Source organism: Penaeus japonicus, unplaced genomic scaffold, assembly GCF_977035675.1.
Source record: "Penaeus japonicus unplaced genomic scaffold, GWHDUDI00000001_assembly GWHDUDI00000018, whole genome shotgun sequence".
Classification (NCBI taxonomy): domain Eukaryota; kingdom Metazoa; phylum Arthropoda; class Malacostraca; order Decapoda; family Penaeidae; genus Penaeus; species Penaeus japonicus.
Window position 1 is genome coordinate 4673717 of NW_028234420.1, and position 22500 is coordinate 4696216.

General features: G+C 36.3%; 1 protein-coding gene across 4 annotated transcripts; it reads right to left on the reverse strand.

The window, feature by feature from the left end:
• Positions 1-287: 287 nt before the first annotated feature.
• On the reverse strand, positions 288-22010 carry LOC122250808 (uncharacterized). 4 transcript variants are annotated; one of them, XM_043012441.2, is made up of 14 exons: positions 21876-22010; positions 15439-16565; positions 9914-10076; positions 8979-9086; positions 7850-8135; positions 7587-7741; positions 7114-7292; positions 6740-6848; positions 5718-5928; positions 5186-5286; positions 4852-5046; positions 4450-4602; positions 4043-4252; positions 288-2563 (listed from the first exon to the last, which is right to left on the reverse strand). In XM_043012441.2, the coding sequence occupies exons 1-14, from the start codon at positions 21900-21902 to the stop codon at positions 1556-1558; spliced, it is 4032 nt and encodes a 1343-aa protein (XP_042868375.1). In that variant the 5' UTR covers positions 21903-22010; the 3' UTR covers positions 288-1555. The 4 variants fall into 4 exon arrangements, with proteins under 4 accessions (XP_042868375.1, XP_042868376.1, XP_086402672.1 ...); XM_043012442.2 differs by having other exon boundaries at positions 21881-21967; XM_086546546.1 differs by lacking the exon at positions 21876-22010 and adding an exon at positions 21806-21828.
• Positions 22011-22500: the final 490 nt, after the last annotated feature.

Genomic DNA, 22500 nt, shown 5'->3' on the forward strand with positions numbered 1-22500 from the left:
ACCACCTTCCAGAGAACAATGGATGTACCACACATACATCAATTCAAGCAGCTAAATGATAATCGAAATATAACAAACAGACCACCTTGAACTCGGCTCTCTCACCCATATTTAACAATCTAAGAAAGAACAGAATTACATACATCCACATAATAAAGACTTGATGAAATTAGGTTATTCAATATACCTAATAAGCAATATATTAAATGCCAATTAGCCGCATAACCTAGAACTTCATGCAAAAACAACCACTTCAAAATCATGCAGGTGGATAAATCAAAACACACTTTCAGGATTCAATAATTCTTTGCAGGTACTTGACAGGCAAATAGATTTGTGTCTTTACAACTATACACAAAATTCACCAAGCAAGCAGCTTAGTAATTGGAATACAAGAGCACGGATATCAGGTACTCTGATTCACTGGGACTCCATCTTTTCCCCTCAAAGGGTGACAGACAAATAGCACTTAGGAAACAGGGAAAAAGTAAATGTTCATTCTGTGTTATTTGTATGTCTATGTATGAATAAAAGAACAAATGCACCTGGTTGAACCTTTGTTGCCAGATATTTGTCTAAGTTAGAAATATAAATCCAATCGTAGTGGGTGTGATGTGGTCATGAAAAATAGATGATTTTAGCAGAAAAAAAGTAAACATCTATGCAAATGGTATGCCATTCCTTTGGGAAAAACTGCAAAAGATGAGCAAAAATCAAATCATAAAAACAAATGCTAAAGATAAACTTTATCTTTGAAGAGTTTGCTATCAATTATCTAGAAACACTATACCACTATGGCTGAATGAAATGTAATTCAACTCTTCATCCACAATGGAAGGGAATAAAAGTCAAGTGAAGAAATAAGGGACACTTTTTAAATGCTTTCTTTTCTTAAACATATTCTGCAATAATGTTGACATGGCAATGGTGAATATATTGATTAAAACAATAACTATACAATAATTTAACTGGGGGAGCAAAGTAGCAGCAGGCAGACTCAAATATGGCTTTCTGTCTATTATGCAACCCTTCTCTGTGGACATTACTGTACATGTGTCAAGGCTGGTAGACAATGTCTATAGCTGAGAGTATATAACAAATGCAAAATTCATCTCATACTTTACTCTTTCTCATCAAACTTTTGATTTACAATCTTCAGGCAACTTGATATAAAAATACTATATAGTTTATTTACAAATTTTGTAGCCAGCTTGTAATCTGACATTTATTAATCAATACTTCAGAATTGTTATAAACTGAATAGGAGAAATAATAAAAATAAAATAAAATAAAAACAAATGAAAAAGTAATAAGTTTAAGATATTGTGCATGAAATATATTCAAGTTTGTGCTGCCTATCATAAGTCGTCCAAAGGTTTACTCAAATCAGTGATTACTTGACTTGAGTGGTCATATGCAATATTTCCTGTGAAACAGTGAATATTTGTCAAAAACAACATAATTTTGAGTCTTAAGACTTTATCTGATAAATTAATGTTATATTCCTATTTATAAATACATACTGGCAACCAAGTTAACAAAATGGAAGTTGAATCTAATCTGCAGTTTCAATAGCAGTGTTAGTTAGTAAGCATAGTTGTTGGAATATTGTGACCTGTTCTGACAATGGTAAATATGATATTACATTTTGATACGTCAGGAGACCCTCCCCCTCAACTTTCTCCTGATTGCTGAGCTCAGCTGTCATGAGTCTGAGTCTTAAAACTTCAAACAACTTGGTCCATTCTGCTTCATCAGCTGGCAGGACATATTCCTCCGTGCCATCCTCCTTTTGAGGCGACTCCCCCTGAGAAACATTCATCATCATTCCATCCTGCACGACGTAGGTTCCTGGCTCGCCACTCTCCACCAGCACTGCTGACCCTCCCTCATTCGACCCGTCTACAAACATTGACGGAGTTCCTAGAGTAGTGTCGTGGGATTCCATGAGGACAGAAGATGTAGTGCCAGGCTGTCTTCCAGTTTGCATAGATGTGGATGATGCTCCTGAGGCACTACTAGCTGCAGAAACTGCCATTCCCGTTGATCCCTCCACTTCCCCTTCCAACTGCGTTTGACAAAATTCCTTCATGTACTGGTCTACGGTAAGTGTGCCTCCTTCCTCCAGTTTCAACGTTCCTGGTATCACCACCTGTTGGCCCTCTGCCTCATCTTCTCTCTGGTGCCTCTCTTCTCCTTCACCCACAGCTGAGGTTCTAAACTTGCCTGATGCCTCGCTGGATGTAGACGTCTGCACTATCTGCTTGAGGCGCTTTCTGTTGCCATTTCTGGAGAGGTAGTTGGATTTATCTCTGGAGTGCCTCTCCATAATTCTGTTCATAATGTCCTGTGGATGGTCTACTTCATTGTGAGTGTGCTGAGGGTAGTACACCATCTGCGTCTCAGCATCATAGTCCTGAGTGACTGGATTGTAATGCACTTTCAAGTGGATGCGAGCATGACAGTTGCTAGATCTTTGTATGCGGACAAACCATCGTCTTTTCAGTTTGCTTGGAGATTCTCCCTCCACCTCTCCTTCCTTTTTTTCTCTTGATTGATCAATCTGTCAACAGAAAACAAGGATTTTGTAAATAAATAAGTAACTTGTAAGTGTTCCAAAAGTATCACTACTGGTATCGACAAAGTGAAAAAATTATGATACCTCTTTGTCCATCTATTAAGTGATTCTAGTTAAACCCATGGTTTTGTAATTGGAATCAACAGTTAACTGTATTCTGAAGCTTATTATTTACACAAGCAGATTAAGTGTCATTTCAAAGGGTATACTTGGTAGTTAAAATAAATTTTCTATTTAGCAGTCATTGTTTGGAAAATTGCACAAGGAGCTGACTCTTGAGCTAAATAACCAAGTAGGAAGTGGAGAAAGATAACAAATGTATATGCAACTTCAATATTGACAATAAGACTGGTGTTCAGCTTCCCCTATCTCTGACACGTAAATAAAGGTATTAGTGTATATATTTGTATTGATAAAGTACCACCTGCTTGTATTTGATTATTGATACTGGTATTGGTATCAACCCACATCTTGATAACAGCACATCCCTGCAGTACATAAACTTCTTGAACTACCCTTAAAGGAAGCATCATCTTACATTCTGATGCATATGTGGTGCATCAGTACACGAAGCAATAACTTTTATCTACTTAAATTCAATCCACACAAAAAATATATTGTTTCTTTGGAATCCTTACATTATTAACTACATTACCAGGCTGGAAAACATGATAATCATTTCCTGGCATCCTGTAGGGATTAGGTACAGCTTGCTTTGTGCCTTCACCATGGTGAGACTATATAAAAGAAGCATGTCCTTTCTGGATTAAAACAAATTTCTTTACATGTATTTTATAGCAGTAACATTTCTTCCTTGATTAATAAAACTGGGAATGTTAATAGATTTGGGTCAAATATTAGAAACAATAAGAATTTTAATAGAAATGTTTCTTTAGCCCAATTTGTAAGCAAAAACTTTTCCTAAGCTTAAGCCGAAATTGTCATTAATAATCATTAATAAAATAAGAGTACAGGTATATAATATCCACATAATAATAATAATAATAATAATAATAATAATAATAGTAATAACAATAAAAGAATTGCAAGACATGAAAAATATAAGCAAGCTAATTTTACATTTTTGACATTTTCAATTAGGCTGAAAATTGAGATCTCTGCATACTCTGCCATTAGGCTAAAAATGAATATGCAATAGAACAAGTGTGATACTGACTTAAAAGTGCTGTATCATCCCTTTGATGTGAGATCTAAAATGCAAAAAATGGCCTACTGAGTCCACTGCTTATCTTTGTATTAGTTTCATCAATGCAACATTTACCTATCAACACTGACACAAAGTAATGTTACAATACGTGGATATGAAGCAAGTGGGTACCTACCCTTAGTGATGGCAAGATATAAAGCAAAATACCTAGCTGAGGGAACAAGAGAGCATCATATTCTCTAACCTTTTGCCTGCCTGAAAGAGGACTTATTCCAAATAAAAATAAGAACACTGACCTTTGCTGTATGGAATCTATGGCACACCATCTGTATGAGCTTCACATCATTCTTCTCAATGCGCGTGGTGTCCCGAATATAGCGGACGTTGTACTTCTTCTCTTCCACGGTGAGCCACTGGTAAAACATGGCCAGGCTTTTGAATGTCTTGAATTCCCTTGGGACCACAACTTTGTGAACCTCTTCCATGTGCTTGAACAGGAGCTTTACCTGCACAAAAGGGAAAACATGGTCTATCACTTTTGCAGTGTCATTAGCATTGAAGTAACATTTCATGACTAACTGGGAACAAATAATCAAATGTAAATAAAATGAAGTCAGTGAAGAAGATCAGCACATAATACAATCACAAAAAAACATTAATACAGTTCCAATTGCAAAATAAATATCACAGAGCATCATTCTACCTGGTAGAAAGACAGGTGACTACACCCTGGTTCTTGGCATTTGAAATTTCCTCCTCTCGGCACAGTGGACTTGTTGGACTGGCTCACATCTGTGCACACTTCACGAACATGTCGTAAGAAGTCAAAATGCTTGGGGAATACTTGTTGACACTCCTAAAATATGGAATCATATCAAGTAATAAAAGACTGTAAATAAAATTAATACTGAATACTGATCTCAGTATAAATCTCATGCAAAATAAAAATGAACGGCAAATGCAAAATAATTACTTTCCATGGCTAAAAATCAACTTGCAAATTTCCTACAACCAAAATCTATCATATGACACCTTGCACTTATTATGGGTTTATAATGTACATTAATAAAGGTCCTTGAACAAGCTCATTCACTTGTAGTCCTACCTTGCATTGCCAGCTTTGTCTTGGCTTCTTCCGTATAAGGACGGTTTTCTCCGGAACATTGTCATCGACACGACCATCAGCCAGCTGTAGGAGGCTCTTAGTGTCTTTTACTCGTACATCAACATCTATTCCCAAGTCCATCAGGCAGCCATCTTCATCGGTCTCAACGCCGTGTGACTCAATGTAGTGTTCCACCTGTGACCAAATATTTATGGTTTCTTCCTATCATTGTGATACAGTACTTATTTTTGTTATATTAAATCAATTGATACAAAATATTGATAAATCAAACTTTTATTTACAGTCCTGCCACACCTGTTTGCACACAACCTACCATGTCCACCTGGCTGCTGATTTCTTCTCCACAGAACCCACATTCAAGGGGCTCATCTGGCTGCTCTACTTTGATGGGAACTTGCACTATCTCTTTTAAACCTTCAGAAGCAAATTATGAGAGATGAGCTGCATAAAATCAAAACAAGAATTTAAAAGACTATGATAAAGAGCTCAAGATGATGACCTATAACGGCCACAAATGAGTCTCTTTTCTTTAATTCAGTGTTCTATTTGCACTTATACATCATCAAAAAACAGAAAAAAATGGCTTCTACATATTCAACTTGAATGCAACTACTAATTCAATTTCAAACTGAATGATTCTAATGCCTAATATTGTAGGCTAACAGGTTACAAGTGATTTTAATAATAATGATGTGTATGCTATTCTATCAATTCAGTCACTAAGAAACCAGCTACATGGAGAACATAGAAGGATGGAAATAGATAAATAAAAAATATTTGTAGTATACTCTAGTTTTCTATCATATTGGAATTTATTTTTATACATTAGTCTAAACTTGTCTCACTTTGACCCTCCTGCTGTGGCAATGAAGGCTGGCTTGGCAAGTCCTTCGTCAAAGTTCCTTGACTGCTAGAAGCTTTGGACAACATTTCGACATGTGTGTCTCCCTGGGCCAATTTCTCCAGCTCCTCCAGATGGACAAGACTCATGTGTTCCACTAAGAGGTTCTTAGTGAGCAACACTAATGAACACAGGGAACACACGAAGTTTGCAGTCTGATGGGAAGAATCTTTGCTAATCAGAGTGATGGGGAGGGAAATATGCTATTCATGATGTAAGAGGAGAACCACATTGTGACAATATGAGTATATTTACTGAAGTGAAAACTGTAAATAACAATAATCATGAGACTCCTAACCCCTAATTTTTGTTCTTTTTTTTTGTTGTTGCTGCTGTTCTGGATCAAATGCACTAATTGAGAGGAAATTGCATATAGTCACAGTTAATATTATAATATAAATATTGTATCAAGCAAATCAGGTACGAATAAGCTCCTTTCTTCTCCCTTATTCCACTTCCACACACGACATTATTATGCATCAGTCACTTCATGGTATAATAGCTTTCTTCCTATTTCATTCATATGAATATATCTAAACACATCTAAATACATAAATTAATTATATGTGAGGAGTAAATGCAATAACTGATGTAGGATGTATTTATGACAATGAAATATACAATTTCTGGGGTGTAAAATAACCCTTGGTGAAGGTTGAAAAATCAGGCCTGTTGCAATTCTGAACTTTCAAAGTGAAGCCTTAAATTCTTGGCTCTGAGTTTTGTGATACATTTCCACCACATTAATCTACTAATAATTTTTCTTAACATATAACTAAAATCTATCTTAAAGCTGAAGTAAGTTTGCAAGAAAAGAACTTGGCAAATTCTAGAAATTGACTGAGTATAATAAGGAATGTTTGATGAAATTGTGAATTATAAAATCTAACTGAATACAGCTAACAAAATATTAAAATAAATATATCATATATAAATAGACAGTAAATAAAAAGGAACCTTGCTTACCTGTCCTTGGAGACGTGTGTATGTCTCTTGGAGGCGTGATGTGTGCTGGAGGACCATATGCTCAATAAACTGGTCTTCTGTCTGATAATTAAGACTGCAAACTGGGCATCTATAATATGTAAATTAATGTAAAAGAGTGGGTATTGTGGCATCAGAATATGTGATAGAAAGAGTGGCATTCTAATAACAAATATAAAAAGGATAATAACAGTATCAATAGTAATTAGAATATGACTGAAATGGCATACAAGTACATACTTTTTGTCATTTTAGAATCTAAACATTTAAAGTATATCATATGTATTATTCAGTTTTACAGTCTGTGTTCAGAAACAATATGCTGTGTATATGCAATATTATACTTTACTACACACCTGAACACGGGCTGTGAGTCAGTTGACTTTCCATCCAGTATATTTCGCATATGCTCTAGGTCAGGACCATGTTCCGTCATCACATGATGTGCTAGTGCCGCCTTGGTTATGAACATTTTCTGACAGAGGGCGCAGACTAGAGACCAGGCCTGAGGGGGCTTTTCTCTTCCTCTCACACCCTGGTTGCAATAAAAAAAAAATTATATCAGATATTTCAAATATTATTAAATGTATCTTACCAAAATATATACAAGCACACTCATGCATGCAACGAATAAAAGTATCAAAAAGGAAAATAAAGATATGCAAGGTGTTGGGCAGGCTTAGAGTGTAAAGCTTAGAGGGAAAGTATGAGATGGGGAGTAGAAGGAGAAGCATGCAATTAAGGCAATGTAGTAGGAGGAAGGAAGATGGGGAGGACAATGAATAAAAGATGGATTACTAAGAGTTGGTTGAAAACAATCTACTCTTACCTTGGAATCTGCAACTAAAGCAGTAGGCTGTGGTTCCCCTTCTTGGCTAGCAGTCTCAAGACTAAGTTGTACTGTGTGGGCCAAGCCAGTTGTGCTGCGGACCAATCCCTCATTGTCTGCCACCAGGAGGCCTTTGGATGCTGGTACTGGGGGAGCTGAAACATTATATTGTTAGTTTCTGTATGAATCCTTTTCTTATTGTTCTTGTTTGCAAACCTGGTAATAAGACTTTCTTGAAAATAAGAGCAAAAAATAAGACTTACTCCCATCAAATAGCTGGGCAGAATTCCTTGCTCCTACTCTTGAGGCATTGTGACTCCCCCTTCCCGGAGGCCTCCCCCTTCTCCCCGGTCCCCTCCCTCTTCTGGCTGGGGCAGGGAGAGGGTCTGGGTCGGCAAAGGGGTCCTCTTGGGGTTCAGGCTCCTCCTCCTCCTCTTCAGCTCCGCCAATCTCTTGTCTGGCCCCAGACAGGTCATGGACAGACACTTTAGTACATTTCTTGATGTGGCTGCTGTACTGGCGCTCTTTGTTAAAGGTGCGGTCACAGTCCTATAAAGAGTTATAAATAATAATGTAATATTCTCCACTAAACCCCTTGCCAATGGAGCTGTTCTGGCTCCAATTGGTCTAAATGCTTGGATATTTCAAGAGCATAAGCCTAACGCCTTGAGCTATTCACACGCTCTAGCCATGATCTCCCAATGTGCTGGCCATACAGAAAGTATTGACAAAATATCTCATCCCAAGTGGCAGCTACTGCCTCCACTTGATGTGATATCTTGTCACCTGACATTAGTGGTTAAATGGAAATGTGACTTGAGACCAGTATTATTTTCTTTTACAATTACATGTAATATATTTGACTGAAAAATAATTATCACTAAATGGGCATTTTAATATTTCATACAGAAATCATATTTCAAAGATTCAATGAAGATAGTGAGTAATTACATTATAAGCAAGATGTATTTTACAAAAAGAGACAATGACAGAAACAATCTGCTAAGATGGAATGATCTGATTAAAATCAATGCCTTTTTCCATGGCTCTTGTTTCATTCCTTCATGCATTCATTCTCCTTGAAGGATTTAGTCCATTAGGTTAATCCTTTAAACATAATCTTCATATTATTCTCTAAACCTATGAACCATGGTTACATCCTCTTACAGCTTTTGTTACTAATAACTGATGTTTCTGTCTAGACAGCCTATCAAACTTAATCATTATTCAGCATGCTATGTTGACCCATTGGTTGCGGTTTTAATAAAATATGTATGCAGTAGGATGGCGGGTTTACATTATCTGGCACAGTGCCATCTGCGTCTACGACCAACTCTGCCTTGGCAGAAAATCATGCCATCCGCTGCTTATGGGTTAAAGGTCAACTCTCACCTGACATCTGAATTGCACTGCTTGTTCCAGTGAGGGATCCAGATCAACTGTTTCTACCTTTCCACGCTTGGCGGGTGTTGGTTCTGGCTCTTTCTCCTCATTCTTCCTCTGAAAAATGGTGTCTTTCATCAATGGATATTGAGGGAATATTGACAGAGGAAAATAAAATGCACAATTTGTATCTGCCCATGAGCAAATATGGGACTCTTACTTTTCAAAAAGCACTCAAACAAAACGTGTATGATTGCAGGGAATTTTCTACCAACAGATTTCATATCTCTGAAGTAGAAAATTTGGATAGAGGAATATACATTTAATATTTGTCCTCTAAGATCAAACATGATAATGAACATTATATATAAGGATTCTGTGCCTTCAACTTAGGTAGCAAATAAAACAAATATAAGAAGACAATAATTCCATGTCTAGTCTAAGTTATAATAGTACCATTATACATTATTTTCAGTTTACGTAACACACACATTTACATTTTTATAGTATAAGTTGAAATTAAATAGATTGGTACTTTTTGCACTATATACTGGGCCAAAAACATACTTTCAAAATCTTATAAAGTTTCTATTTTTCCCAAAAGTTTTGATCTTAGAGAATGCAAAGCATTATCTAAACTTTCTCAATCAAGCATTTACATCATTCCCACTTGACAAATAAAAAAAAAATACATAGCTTCTATATAATACAAATAAGATAAACATAAAAAAGAAACACTATTTAACTTCAGAAAATTGGTAGATGGAATGAAATAGAAGCATTACTGAGGAGCAAATAATAATCTTTTTATAACTTAAGTAATCTACAACAAAGTGAACACTAATAAAAGACTGATATGAGAGTGACATTTTCAATTGCAATACATTTCAAAGTTCCCAGATTTGTGAAATGTACAGAGAGAAATAAAATTTAAAAAGACAAACCTTGACTGCTGCGGCTTTTTTACCGTATGGGCTATGGAAACACTTCAAAAAATGCTGCGAGATCTGAGGTTTCGTCTTGAACGTCATCTTGCAGAAAGAACACATGTATAATGGAGCCTTTTCTACCTTCACCTCTTCCTTTTTACAACTTCGCATGTGTTTTCTGTTGATCACAAATAAATAAATAAATGAGGCTGAGAGAAAGAGAGGGAGTGATGACAGAGAAAAAGAGAGAGGAAGATAATTTCTTTTCATTTTCTGCTCATGACATTATTTTGCTGTTTCAAAGAAGGCTAAACTCCAGCATAATAATAAATGTCAGGCATGAGGATGAACAAAATATAACTGTGAAGGCTTTGTTGGGGCTAAACAGATATCAAAATCAAAATATAATGTATTATAAAACATTAAATGCTTCCTGAAAAGCCATATAGACATTTTTTTCTCTATCAGAAAGAGGTAGAACAAGACTCCCACTATCAATATTTCATTTAAAAATTACTTTTCAAAACTGAAAATGTAGAGACAATATGTATATAATTCTTCTCACTTTTTGTTTTGCTGATACTGATAATTCAAATGTACTCTGAATTGTAAAGAGATTGCAGAGCAATGGAATACTTTTTACCAAAAACAAACAAACACACACACAAATATATATAGATATAAAACTGTGCTTGTATAAATTTTCTCATGCAAAACTGGACATGGGGCACTGGGTAAAATAATCAGAAGGCAAATAAAAAGAATAGGTGCTAAGGCAATCTTTTGATGACCATATTCTTTAGACCCTTTAAATTCCTACTTTGAGTAACTATGTCATTTGGCTTTTGAATAATTTTCAACCCCACACCTGGCATCATTGGGAAGACAGTTCCCTCCCCCCTAAAAACTTGATACTGTTCTCATATAAATACTGAATAAGTGAAATCTTAAACATTATCCTGCTATATGTTATTGATAAATAGACTTAACCCATTCGCCCAGGTTGACGTCCTATCACATGGTCAAAAAATATCCCAAGACCCAGGTGACGTCCTGAGACGTGCATTTTCTCGCCAAGTTCTGAGAGGGACAATTGTGACGTGCTGAAATGTCAGCAATAGATCGCTAGATTATTCCCAAATATAATCATTTTACATCATTTTTTAGACTTTGTTACTTTAGTTTAGATGTTTGAGTGTCATAAAATGAGATATAATGTTTAAAAAAATGATGTCACAGAAAACTAGGTGATATTGATGACATTATGGTAATTTCTGCTTCTTGATCGGTTGAATAAAAAGATCTGAGTCAAAAAACTATTGTAAAATCAAATATGTTTGGCTAAGAAATAAAATAAAGTAAAAAAATTACTAATGCAATACTACTTCTAATGTACGTGTATGATTATTCATATTTGTTCTTCTTTTCGTTTTGGAAAAAAAAAAAAAAAAAAAAAAAAAAAAAAAAAAAAAAATATATATATATATATATATATATATATATATATATACACACACACACACACACACACATATATATATATATATATATAAAAGTATAAAATATTTTTTGATGCCCCACTTAGAGATTGCTTCCATTTTCCTTTGGTATTTTCACATAGAGGTGAAGAATATAGACAAAGTTCAATAAAATAAAACTAAAAAGGCATTACTGAAAAATGTTTTTCAACTAAAATAACTCCTCTGAACATGGCAATATTTTTATGTGCCGTTACACTGTAGATGCATTCATGAAAACCATAAAAATAGGGTGGGTGAATAATGGTCTGCGAAGATCAGGCCAGACCCGCACAGCGAGAAAACACCCCGGCACAAACGTACGCTTGTTGTCTTCTCGCCGTAAGCGGGAGTAGGCGAAAATACGTCCTGTTGTGAATGGGTTGATATGCAGTCTATGATAGGTATAATATTGATTAGAAAATAAATGCTTTAATGTTAATAAGGTAACCAATATACAAAGAAAATCTATTTTCATAATACAGTTTTAAAATTATCCATAAACAATATACACTTGCTATGCTTTACTATTATCTCAGAACTTTTACCAATTTTTTTTCAAGCAAGCTCCACATATCTAAGTGTCATAACAAGTTTGAAATAAGTCACAATCAGATAATAGAAATAACTTTAGACTTCTAGTATACAATATAGAAAAGAGCACAGAATTTTTGTTGTATTCAGCAAAGCATCAAATAATTCATAGTATATATAACCATATATCTGCTGCTTTTACAGTTGAAATGACAATGAGGACTGTTAACGGTTTCCCTGTTCCCAACTGCAAAGGATATGCCCTTCCCTATTTCTGTGGTAAGGTGTGAGCTTATCCCATTGCACTCGGTTTGGGAAAGGCACTCCTACACCTCACTGTAAAGTATATGAAATGATATGACTTTAGACCAAGGGTTATTCTGGATGGATGGGTTATTAACCCATTGCAGATGGGTGTCGTGACATACATGACACAGGAGCTTTGGCCAGATGATAGGTGTCATGACGTACATGATGCTTGGGATTTTGGATCCCTGTGCTCTTTTATTGTGCTATGAGAAAGGAGTGAGTGGAGGCAATTGCAGTCATAAATACTGTAATTACCGTAATATTAACCCTCTCTGGACGGGTGGTATAGTACTGTACCGCGCATTCAAAAGCCCAGTGGCCGGGCGGCACAGTATTGTGCCAGCCATTCAATTGATTTAGGCCTAATAATTCGAACGCCCCAGCATTGGGACATTCAAGGCTGGAATGCCCCTGTCGTAAGTGGGTTAACCCATTGCGGATGGGTGTCATGACATACATGACGTAGAAGCTTTGGTTTGACAATGGGCATCATGGCATACATGACGTTTGGCAATTTTGGATCACTGTGCTCTTTTATTGTGCTATGAGAAAGGAGAGAGTGATGATGGCAATTATAGACATAATTACTTTAATTACCATAACATTGATAAAAATAGATTCAGTTTAAAATCCCAAACATGGACGGCAAAAATCAGGAAAGAAAGCCTTGGAGGGCACCCATCCACAGTCTCTACCAAGCTCTACCTTCAGAAAGCAATAACATACAACAAGATGCCCATCTCCAGCTCTAATGTACCAGTGATGCAGGATATGCAGGCAAAATGAGAAGAGGAAAGTGATGAATGTGCAGTGTCGGCAATGTACTCCTGTGCCAGTATGGCTGCTTTGTGCTTTGGTACTCACCACGGTAAATATAGGTATCCTTCCTCTTCCCTATCCCTTTAGTCACTTTCATTGGGGATGGTTATTTCTTTGGCATTTGTTTACAAAAATACGCATATACGAAAAAAAGTTGCTTTTTGTCCTCCCATAAAAGTGTAGTACTTCTATCACACTGATCATAATGAGATGATGTAGTCCCAATACTATAATTAATTGTCTAATACAACATTGATAAACGCTGTCAGATGGCACACAAACATTTTACAAGATAGTAAATCACAAAAAAATGAGGAACACAAATATGGGACTATTTTGCTCCCGTCTGATGATCTCTCCCTCATAACATATGTTTCACATCATTATGTATGTATATAATCATAGGACTTCCATTTGTATAGACACATTTATTCATGTAAAAATCTTATTATCATTCTGTTGAATCAAATGGGTGAAAAGCATTCTAAAAGGCACAACATGGCATTGCACAGGGAGAGATCTTGCGCTTGTTATCTAGCTGGCTGTAGTAGCATTAGGTAATTATAAGCCAAGTATGAATGGGCTAGTGAATGCAAGAGAGCATGATAGGCCATGATATGTCCAGTGAAGCTCCTTCATTTTGAAGTATAATCCATCTGGGATGCTTTGCAGGTGGCACTAGTGCCTGTCATGGGGACCAAACAGGTCTGTCCGTCCCTATCCACAATGGGCTAAAAATGGGTGTCAATATATACATGACATAATATAGAAAACTGCTCTATGTTGAAACATGCTTGGTTGTAAAGTTTTAACTGACAAATTACTGGTTTTAGAGCAACAGCTTTCCAAAAGTAGCTTTATCATTTTCATTTCATCTTTTAACCCATTCGCGCTGGTTGATGTGCTGACACTTTTTGTGTTTTTTGCATCAGACGCCGGTGATGAGATATCTGGGCAAGGCCGCCGCTCGGGTTGAGCGAGTGGGCAGCCCAGGCTCGTGCGCCCGAGAATCTCAAGGCGTTAAGCTTATGCGTTCAAAAACTCCAGCATTACGACCATTCAAAGCTGGAATCGCCCCAGTGTGAATGGGTTAATAATTTACAATACCAACATTCCAAGACATTGTCTTGTAACTGTTCTTTTTTTCTTTTTCAAAGATTAGATCTATTTCCTTTTTATTTTTGAGTATTTCTCAGTATTTATCTACCAAATATCCAAAAAGCTTCTAAGATCAAGAGCCATGAAAATAAAACAATCCAAAGACTTCTGCATGCTGTTGAAAGTCACATGACACTTAGGATGAATCGAAAAAACAAATAACTGCACATCCTGCAATTCCAATGCACCCTCAGATTTGTGAGTCAGTGAGTGAGAGAGAAAATAAAAAAATAAATATATAAAGGTACCCTGCTTTATGATTACAGTCAGTAGGGGAATACTTGATACTTGAGATGTAATCTCTAGTCATATTCTTTTCAGTTTCCACTTTTATATTAGGTATTCAAAAGAAATTAACTTTCACTCTCCATTTTCTAGTATCAATAACTTCATGTGTAACAAAAATAACTTGAAGCATTTTCTGCTTACATGAAAGACAACTCATAACAAATGATAAAAAAAGAATGATAGTACGTAAGTACGTGATGAAAGATGACAAAATAAAAACTCATATGAGTGGGAGAGTAAAAGTGAATGAAATAATAAGAAAAATATAGACTAAAATAAAAAAAATATATCGCAAAAATCAGTAGCAAACAATTCTAAAAAAAAAATTCTATCCTCAACAGAAGCTCCTTTGAATCTATGAATTCTAAATAAATAGGTTTAATATCATTCTAATGCTTTTCTCCCCAGATCCTTTGAGCCCTATAATATGTTTTTCTTTCTTATCTAATGAAAAAAATAAATTCCTTGGCACTTATATAATGTAAACGTTGACAGTGTCATTTTCTTTCTAGATCCTTATTAATACAAGATTGTACTTCTTATCAATTTCTGGAACTCATCCTTGAAAAACACTTCCATCTTAAGGAGAAAATCTTGTGAAAGGAAGAAGGCCTTCTAGGAATAAACTTCTCTAGTTCTACAGAATTTTTTATAATGGTATAGTAAATGTAAGTTATAATATATTTAGGATTCAAATTTTCAAATGAATAGGATACATAATTAAATTGTGCAAAACAAACTCCTACAAGCATATCTCTGTTTTAAAAAACAAATCTTTTATAATAAATTCATTGGTTCATACTCCTTCTATCACATATATAAATTAATAAGTTCTTTCTAAAAAAAACAAACTTGATAATGTATAAAAGTAAAGCAATAAAACATGCACATACCATGACAATGAAGTGTACTCACCTCAAGTAGAGAGGGCGCATGAATTTACTATTACATGTTGGACACTCGTAAAACCTCTTGGCATCACTTCCTGGAGCAAATTCTTCCTCATAATTTCCTTGCGTTTGTGAGGTGTGGGTCATATACCTTGATTGCTTTTTCAAAGTTCCATCAGAGAGGTTAATTTGTACATGTTTTCTCACTGGTTCATTATGGCCAACAGGTACAGTTAGGCCCTTTGTATACTTAGTAGTTCCTTCAGGTATTATCACACGGAAGACGCCACTCTGGGCTGCTGCCTCAACCTCTTCCTGGCTGGGAATCACCTGCTGTGCCGTCTGGTTGGCACCAGCACGGATAATGATGTGCTTTTTGTTTCCCACAGTGACAACCTGGGGCTGGCTTACTGCAACCGGGGTGCCACCCACTTGTATGAGAAAATGTCCAGCATTAGACTTCACTGGGGATCCTTGATTAGTTTGTATCACTATTTTAGTTGGGGTTGTTGCCGGTGGAATACTATTTGAAATGTCTGTCAAACTAGTTGTTGCATTTCCTGTTCCTGGTATCACATTTGCTTGCTGGAGGGGCTGCTGTATAGTGTGCATGGGATCAGTGGTGATTGTGCTGGTTGTAACAATGATATTGTCATGGGGGTGAGTTGCGCTGGCTGAGGAATGGAAGGTCTCATTCACCAGATTCCTTAGGAGCATTTCCCCTTCCTGGTTGTCTTCCAGAGTCCCTGTGCCCATGACATCCTCATGGACATTGGTCTGCTCCAGGCTGAGGATTGGCTGGTTGTGAGCATACTGTCCATTTTCCAAGTCCTCCTCCTTCACTGCAACTGGATCCCCCATGGTTTCTGTCACTGTGCCATGGTGGGGTGGATTCAAAACAGATGCTCCAAACTCTGTGCCATCTCCCTCCTCCATCATGACTTGTGACCCTTCAATCATCACCTGGGAACTGACAACCTGAGGGGCTTCCATCACCACTTGTGTTTCATCCATCACCACACCATCCGAGCCCTCCATCATCATTCCGTTGTTCTCCATTACCACCTGTCCACTGAGCAACACAGGCGAGGACATTGTTGTCTCCACACTGCAGCCGATATCTCCAGATACTGGTGTAGAGGTTCCCTCAACCTGTCAAATTTAGGATTCTCATTAGAAATATTACTGATATATAATTCATAATTACAAAGAAGCTACAATGTGTCAGGTAGATGTAAATTCTACAAATAACAAAGGCAAAAATCATCACCTTTATTATTTACACATATGCTAACGAAAGAGAGAGAGAGAGAAACAAAAAAGATATCTGAAAAAAGTTTTATCTTTGTCATTCTATACTTTCATACAAGTTGTATATTTGAAAAAGACAAAAAAATCTGGAATAAAAAAAAAATGTAGTAATAAAATGTTTATTTGTTGTCTTTGCAAAACCTGTCCTTGTTCTATATTTGTACATGCCTAGGTTTTGTCTCTCTTCAGAGGGGTAGCCTGGAAAAGATGGTCCCCAATCCTTTCTTTCTCCTTGAATTCTTTCCACTTGCAAACCTTCTTTGCAATTAAACTATTCTGCTTGACATGGTCAAGGGCTCACTTTGCATCCTGTCCTTTAGCAGCAAGGCCTGACACCCACATTTGGCCTTCATACTCATTGCCCTAAACTTCTGCACTCTTTTCATTCTGCCCTCAACCTTCTTTCACTATCCGCCTTCTTCCATCTTTGTTTTTCAAAACTTTATTTTACAAACTAACACACTAGTCGAAGAAACTTTCCCTCTGAGTCAGCTACAAGTGCTTGTTATCAGTAAAAAGAAACTGGTTTACCTTCTGGTCCTAACAAGGTCCTTTTGCTATATACTTTTCATATCAAGACACCATCAGACCCCTCTCATATTTTTAATAATCTGCATAAAATATTACCCTACGAGAAGGGAAATATAAAGGCTCTCCCAACCCTAATCAGATTGCTCGAATTATGGACACAAAAATATTGTTGAACATTCACATCCACCCATTGTGATGCAGTGGGTGGATGTGAATAGAAAATTGAGAAATAAAATCAAGACATCCTCAATATATATTTTCCTTATTTTTATAACCTATAATTCACTTTAAATTTTTCGAACAGAATCCCAGCCCTTTATCTGCATTCTATAATTGTAACATAAATGGAAATAGCTTTTTGAGGGGGGGGGGGACAATTGTCTTTTCATCATAACATTACTATAAAAAAAAAAAAACCATCCTACAGTAAAAAACAACACTACTTTTATGAAAATAATAACCATGAGAAAAAGCAAAGATCCAGAGACTAACTTAGAAAATGATTATGAAATACACAACTTATTTGAATCAATTATGATTATATGACATAACATACCAAAAATACATATAAATGAATCTTTAATAAAAATATGACTTCAGGAACTTTGAAATAAATGTTCTATAACTCATATAGAATAAATTCATAATTCATTCTGTTCTTAGTACAAGTCATGTTTCAATTGGCAAAAACATATCATATTGTGTATTGTTCCAGTGTTACAACTTTGTCTATCAATATATATTATGTTATAAACTCCAGATAGTGAATAGGGATTGAGAGTCAACAAATTAATTAAAAATATATACTGAATTTGTGTCAGCATACCTTATGTAAATTCAAAATTACTTTGATTATAATAAATTATCTTTCTCTTTGTATATAATTAATTCAAAAATTTCACTCACATCAACCCTACATATGCTGCTAGTGATAGTTTGTCACTATGAATTCTAGAACTCTTGTAGCCCTTCCTGGCAATTTATTGTCAATCCAAGCTCCACTTATCTTCTAGCATTCTATCTTGCTAGAATATATGTAGGGGAGTTCTGTTGGCCTTTGCTTAAGTACTGAAGGCGTGTCAGAGAAATAATTTGAGACTGATACTAACAGGTAAGTCATCCATATTATTATATAGTCTTTATTATTTTTTGACATGTATGTCACAGAAGGAAAATGTCTTGGAATCAGTCAATCTATCAATTTATTGTAGTTTAACTTGTTGGTGATGGTTGTCATTATACCAAATATTTACTCATGAAGTATGTAAGGAAATTTGCTGAGTTAAAAACTAAGGTTATCAATAAAGTATGCTAATATCCTATTAATGATCTCATGTAATTCTTAGGGGTCCAACTTTTAACAACCTGTTTATATGAGGGTTATAGTAATGTTCAATGAGAGCCAAAACTGTGGCATAGTTTATGGCAAAGAACAATGAGCCTTTACTATGTACTTTCTAGCAAGTCAAGGTCTGGACTGGTTCTTTAACTCATTGCTGACAGGTGTCATGACATAGTGACACACCATCAGAAACTACTTATTGTTGACACATGCTCAAAGTTGTACAGTTTTATGACTGTCACTGTACTAGTTTCAGATCTCCTGTCCCTCTGATTTCTAGCTGGTGCCCTTGGCATCAAAATCACCTCATCTTGACAGCCAGTTACCTTACTGAAGCCCCCATCCACAATGGATTAACTCATTGCGGACAGGTGTCATGACATGTATGATGCAGGAGCTTTGGCCTGATGACGGGAGTCATGACAAACATAATGTTATTGTGCTATGAGTAAGGAGTGATGATGGCAATTATAGATATAATTACCATAATTACCGTAATATCAACCAAACCTAACATCCAAAACCTAGATGGGACCAATTTCTTCTAGCACCAGCAGGAGAGAGAGCCTTGCATGACACCCATCCAGTCTCTAGCAAGCACTATCTTTAGAGAGTGATGGCACACAGCAAGTTGATGACCTCTTGATCTAAAGTCCCTCCGATGAAGGATGTGCAGGCAGAACGAGAAGAGGAAGGTGACTCAAACCATACCTAGTGTCTAAAATGTGCTCCTGTGCCAATATGGATGCCTTTTACTGTGGCACTCACAGTCACAAGCACAGGTTTCCTTCCTATTCCGTACCTCTTCATGTTATCTGTTTCTTATTAGTTCATAACAGCACAAAAATACAAAAAAATAAAGTTGCTTTTTATCCTCCCATAAAACAGCAATACTTCTATCACACTGAATAATGAGCGGATATGAGCTGATATGGATCATATACTACAATTTTAGTCAACTGCTGCATTGATAGAGCCTGTCAAATGGCACATACAAGTCTCTAAACATAATAAAACACACAGAAAATAAAACCCAAAAATGACTCTAGTTTTATAATGACTGACTAAAAGAGAGTGGGAAGATTCAAATTATGTTGCTTCAAGCTGCCTCACTCTGAAATAAAACCCATCCTGAAGACTGGGCAAGCAAATCTATCTCCTGTCCGCAATGGGTTAACCCATTCACGCCAGGGCTGTTCCGGCTCTGAATGGTCAGAATGCCCGGGTTTTTGAACACATGAGCCTAACGCCTTGGGCTTCTCAGGCGCACTAGCCGCGAGCCTGGGCTGTCTGCTCGCTCACCCCTGAGTGCCGGCCTTGACCAAATATTTTGTCGCCAGCGTCTGACCCATAAACTATGAAACATGTCAGCATGTCATCCGGCACGAATGAGTTAAGGGGTTATCAAATGGGAATGAATTTTCCACTATTTTCTGCACTTTACATATAATTTTTGTAATGCTTTCTGGAATGTACACAACCTTGTTTGTTATCCTTGCAGTAATTTTTGCTTCAACTCCCAAAGAAAATGAAAAGAAGCATATAAGGAAGGTCTGGGGCTAGAACTAGCTGGCAAGAGAAGACAAATCAAATGCAAGAATTAGGATTTTGGGGGCACTTTGAATAACATACCTCTTTCCATACAAAAATGTAAACAATGAAGGGAAATGAGTGTTTAAGTTGTTTTCTTATTTAATATCCTCAATAAATGTTTAAAACCTAAATGTTCACTCCTATTATATCATCCTTTTATATGATATATTAACACATTGAAAAAAATAGAAATATTCTCTGAAATATTTGTGTGAAAGATCTTCAACTGACTTTTGTACTATTGTAGGCATCATATTAAATAATGCTTGAGTCATTTTATAGACAAACGCTAATCCCTCTTAATTGTACAAGTGTATATAATGTTTATTGCAGACAGTAGAAAATAGAGAAAACTTTATCCACTTAGAGTTTCCCTGGTCAGAGTATATTTAGTGAAAGTGTGTCAGCTGGACCACCAACAGGTGAAGACATGGCAACTGCTTCATGCTGCATGACTATAGTTACTGCTAATTTCAATATCATAGGTGGTTTCTATGGACTAAAAGTACCTATATTCTGATGGATAAATACCAAGCAATCTACAGATACTATACATGGCCTCTTTCTGAACAAATGGAGAGAAACTATTCACCTAGTGTGTTGACTGTGAATTTTGAAATGGAAATGAATTACTTAATATTTAAATAACAACCAACTGTTGGTTGCATCCACTTTAGCAAACCTATCATAATGACTTTTATATCTTTCTTGCTCTGTTCTGAGCAGATGCTTTAAAATTTGAAATCTAGCAACACCATCTAGCTTTAACATGGATGCTAGATGCTCCTTGAGAACATTTTTTTGTCTTCAAATGACACAGTCCTTGTTGACATCCCTGTTGATAATTCCTTAAATAAGGAAAAAGTTCAAGCTCTTTCTTGTAAGAATATGTACTATTAGCTCTTTAATGAAGTGCCGACATGAATGGAGGTCATAGCGATCACTTGGAATCACTACTAGATATCTTATCTAAACATATAACAAAATATGTTTTAGCACTTTGCAACAGGTATGCCATGGATGAAATGTGTCAAATTCACAGCTCTATAAACTCCATACTTTTTTAAACATAGTAACATATTGTTGCAATAATAAAATGAAAAAAATTACCTTTTCTTCTACCTATGGGGCCTTGGCAAACTAAGGGAAGCCCACACTGGTCAACTCTGCTGTCGCCAAACATAGTTTGAGAAAATATATTCCTTCCTAAACTTTGGTTCGGTAACAACACCTTGTACAACGGGATGTGTCTTTAGCGCTAATACCAAATATCATTGCTGTTTCATTTATTCCTGATACGAAAATTCCAGAAAGGTAAACTGAAAATCCCGCGACAGTCGGCAGACTCCATTTAAACGCCAGAGAACCGAGACAAAACACACCAACGCCGACATGATAATCTCTGCACCATGATACTACTAATGCAACAACGAGAAGCCAAGGAAAAGAGGAGACGAATAGGTTGGCGAGAAGAGCAGAGGAGGGAGCTGGGCGACAGGTGATTTGAGTCTCCCGCCTCCCCCCAGCGCCGCCGACCTTCTGCGCCTCAAAACACCAAAGACGAGACATGTCGATATTTTAAACGCCATCTTCCCTCTTTCCCTTATGCTTTCACCTAATGTCTCCCTCGTTTCCCTGTCTTGGAAATACGAGGATTTTTTCCACAGCAAGGAAAACGGCCAAACCTCACTAGAACCGTGGGGAGGATCCATTATTCGGCCAAAATTCGGCTTCTTCCCGCTTCATGTCGAGGAACAACAACAACATGGCGTTAAGAACTCGACACAAATACCCGGTGTCGGTCAATATTTACGGTTGCTCTTCTTCTCAATGGAATGATTAATTGCTTTAATTATTTCGCGAATTGATTTATTACGTTTGTTAACCTTATTTACAATTGCATTAGATGTGTCAATTATTATCAAGTGATTAATTAGAATTTAGATACATTCAGACGTAAATCCCCCATCGGACATTAATGACGTCACGTGTACGTCACTCAAGCTCATTTATGCTTTATTGATATTTACTTTCAGTGAGCTACGGGGTGCTTTTAGCTTATCTATCCGATCTGGTAGGAAGTTAAGAAAACGGATTGGAATCTTGATGGTTTTTATCAAGATTCCTAACAGCTACAATTATTATATGTATATATTTGTATGGAATATGTGTCCTGAGGTATATCTTATATTTGGATGTAAGATAAACAATGAAGATTTTGTCTAGAGTTAAAGTTTATATATTAGATTTGATCTTGTAAATTTGTTGAAACGAGTTGTTTGTTCAATGAAAATATAATATCAAATATAT